The sequence below is a fragment of the Rhamphochromis longiceps genome, linkage group LG14, assembly GCF_057381845.1.
Source record: "Rhamphochromis longiceps isolate RC_006_pf linkage group LG14, R_longiceps_female_GT1.1, whole genome shotgun sequence".
Classification (NCBI taxonomy): domain Eukaryota; kingdom Metazoa; phylum Chordata; class Actinopteri; order Cichliformes; family Cichlidae; genus Rhamphochromis; species Rhamphochromis longiceps.
The window spans coordinates 3903277-3906675 of NC_140570.1; the positions used below are offsets into that span (position 1 = coordinate 3903277).

The 3399-nt window shown below is 38.6% G+C and overlaps 1 protein-coding gene across 1 annotated transcript; it reads left to right on the top strand.

Annotated features, from left to right (window-relative positions):
- The first annotated feature begins 252 nt into the window (after window positions 1–252).
- On the top strand, window positions 253–3198 carry LOC146653434 (uncharacterized). Its single transcript, XM_085429224.1, has 4 exons — window positions 253–790; window positions 879–1046; window positions 1167–1262; window positions 2097–3198. The coding sequence occupies exons 1-4, from the start codon at window positions 698–700 to the stop codon at window positions 2412–2414; spliced, it is 675 nt and encodes a 224-aa protein (XP_085285350.1). The 5' UTR covers window positions 253–697; the 3' UTR covers window positions 2415–3198.
- Window positions 3199–3399: the final 201 nt, after the last annotated feature.

The window sequence follows — 3399 nt, forward strand, 5'->3', positions numbered from 1 at the left end:
ACTGCAGACGACCCTGTCCGACACACAGCCCTGAGTCCTCACATACTGTGGTCGGTCGGTGAGGTAGTCCAGGATCCAGGTAGTGAGGTGATGGTCCACTCCAGAGTTCACCAGCTTGTCCTTTAGAACCGAGGGAAGAATGGTGTTGAAGGCACTGGAGAAATCAAAGAACATGATTCTCACAGTGCTTCCAGCGGTCTCCAGGTGAGCGAGGGAACGATGTAGGAGGTGAATGACGGCATCATCCGCTCCAATGCCAGGCTGGTAGGCAAACTGAAGTGGGTCCAGTGATGAGCTTATTAGGCGCCGAAGCTGAGCCAGGACCAACCGCTCCAGGGTCTTCATCAGGTGGGATGTCAGAGCCACCGGCCTGTAGCTGTTGAGGTCCTTGGGGCGTGAAGTCTTTGGCACTGGTACAACACAGGAGGTTTTCCAGAGCTGTGGGACTCTTCCCAACCTCAGGCTCAGGTTGAAGAGGTGTGGAGACCAAACCAGCACTACTGATGAGTGCGACGGGTGGTGAATCTGAAGAATACAGGAAACAAAAACACATTAACCCATGGTCCAGATATACAGAGTCAGAGCTCAGAGGAGGGCGAGTTTACCACAGATGGTAGCAGGATGAACTGGCGAGGAGTGGCAGGCCGTGCCGGCTTAAAAACCCTCTAGGTGGAGCCCCGGAGATTGACAACAGGTGATGAGCTGGCCAACTCCACCCCCAGGGACGAATGACAGGAACCTGGACCACGCCCGACCAGACACTCCCACAGCATATGACACCCAGTCCCAGGTAAGAATGTATATAGATGTATCTAACAAGATGTATTTTATATCAACTCCTGTTATCTGGCCTGTCTGAACAAATTATGTGTGTTCAGATCTGTGCAGAATTCCACAGGATTACAAACCTTCACCTGAAAAACCACTTTTATGCTGTGCTGGATCAACATGCTCCCCGGCTCCAGAGCTTATTCAGAAAGAAAGCTGTTTGCACAGGGAACGTGTCTGATGTCCTGTCTCAGCTCTTCAGAAGCTATAATCTCCAGGTTAGTGGGTTTTTGTCTTGTTTTTTGAGCTTTAATTAATTTGATCAATTTTTCAATTTTAATTACCATTCTTGACTAGGTTAGCCAATAATTTAAAATAAAAATTTTCTTGTGATGTAGGAACAAGCTGATATCCATGCCCAAAGTGCTGGTGTGCTTCATGCCCTCTCTGCCTATTTGTACGAAGACACCTGTACCTTCATCAAAACATGGGATGTAAGTTTTGGACAAAGTTGTGAACAATATCTTAGTAGCATCCTTGTTTAGATTTCTCAAAACATTATGACACTTTGACAGTTTGAGAAGCATCTCCATGCTTGGATCTGTCTACAACAGTGTCCATGTCACATAATGGAAACACTACATGTTTTTAATGTGTGTAGACCTTCTATAATGTTCCTAGCCCAACCATACATCACTGTACAAATGAAAAAAATATATAACTCCTATTGACTTTCTGTTGTTATTGCTACGAAGAGGTATGACTTTGCTTTACTAAAAGTACTATTTTTGTCAGTTTGTTTTCTCAAATCTTTGGTGTGTTGTGGCTTTTTTGTTGTTCAAACAATTGATTTCTGAGCTAGTAATAATCCAGAAATGTGACTTGTATAGATGAAACTAAGAGAAATTCAACTTTAATTTATATGTGTGGGGGGTTCCTGTTTCAGTGGTCGTTGTTCGTCAGTCGCACGCCGCATGCGTTTCCTAATGATGCTGCCAAGATTTCCCATAAAATAAAATATTCTTTCCCAGTTAAATTTACCCTTCATTCTAATTTGTGTTGTACAGTTATTTCATTTTTAACCTTAATTTATATTTTATTCCTTCCTAGTAAAATTTACCCTTTTTAATTTTTCATATTTATTTCCCTTTTTAATTTTTCATATTTATTTCCTATCTTATTCATAGCCTTTTCCTTTTTTTGTTTTCTTTAGGTCACGAGCAGTTGTCCAAGCATTTCACTGCATATCGTACTGTGTATGACTGTGTACGTGACAAATAAAATTTGAATTTGAATGCACTAACATGAAGTAATTTTGTTTTCTGTAGATGATGCATTCTGATAGACCAGATATTAGTGAAGTGCCACTTGGACGAGTCCTGATCAGAGCCAATTCCAGCGATGCAACATTCTTCTGCCCTGAGAAGACTGCAGTTTTGGTCGAGGGTAACATGATCATTGTTTTCACCACCCTGGCTGATGCATTTCTAGTGATATTTGGACTGACCTACGCCCTGCACCTAAGCTACCCAAAATGTTTGGCCAACATTTTTGACTTCATTCAGAACGTTTTGATGGGTCTGGAGGGTGGGAAGTTGAAGCCCAAAGTGCTGAGTCTTAAAAATGATCTTTTGGCAGCAGAATAATGTCCAGGGTTCTTACACAGCCCTCAAGTGCCTGTTAAAGCAAGTAATTCAGTTTATCATGTTTCCAAGTCTGGATAAGTTTTTTTTTTTTTTTTTTTTTTTTTAAAGAGAGAATAGAATAAAGAAATCTTTGCAGACTCTGTTTCATACTTCATTATCTAAAAGCCACATCCAAAGTAAAAGGGGTGATTTTTATTTTATTAATTTATTTTTTCCCCCATCATCACTTGTGTTTTTAGTTGATTTTGATTGTGTTTTTAGTTAGATAACTGTAAATCTATAGAGAAAATGAAGGACAATCTCACTACATTTCTGGCTTCTAGGTGGGATCTTGAATGTCACGTAAGGAACGTTCCTCCTGAACTATTCATAACTGACATAAGGCACTAAGGAGGTTTATAACACTTTGTTTTATGTCTCTAAAGAAGTATTTTTCTATTTAATGTTTTATTGCTTTGTTGTTGAGACTGTGATTGCACTCTACAAATGTGCATTTTGCATAACCACAGTATTGGCATATTAAAAAGGTTAACAATTATATTTCAGTGTATTAGCTGCACTATACTATAACTTTCATTCGGTTTTCCCACCTAATAATGCAGGATTTTCTTTTCCTTTTGTTTGTTTTTTAATAAAAAGGCCATACTCATGTGTTAATCAAATTTGAATACTCTTAAAACATGTTGTGAAATTCTTTATTTCTAATATTGTAACCTTGTGCCAAAATTTCCGACATTATTCCCTATAAAATGTGGTGGATTTATGTCTTTGGGCTTTTTGTTAGAAAGGCTATGTGTTAAAGTAACTCAATAAATTTGTAACTTGAATTTATATTTTCTGTCTTATGTTTTTACAAGTGTAATTATTTTGGGCACTTTTTTTTTATATCAAATTCAAAACACAGTAGATTTGGATATTACAAGCATTTGTATTTTAAATTTTTGAGTTGTATTAGCTTAAAATGGTTAACATTTTGAAACTAAAA

Coding starts and splice junctions, on each gene's coding strand:
- LOC146653434 (XM_085429224.1), top strand. CDS start 698: ATGAGCTGGCCAACTCCACCCCCAGGGACGAATGACAGGAACCTGGAC. Junction 791..878: donor CATATGACACCCAGTCCCAG/GTAAGAATGTAT, acceptor ATGTGTGTTCAG/ATCTGTGCAGAATTCCACAG. Junction 1,047..1,166: donor TCAGAAGCTATAATCTCCAG/GTTAGTGGGTTT, acceptor CTTGTGATGTAG/GAACAAGCTGATATCCATGC.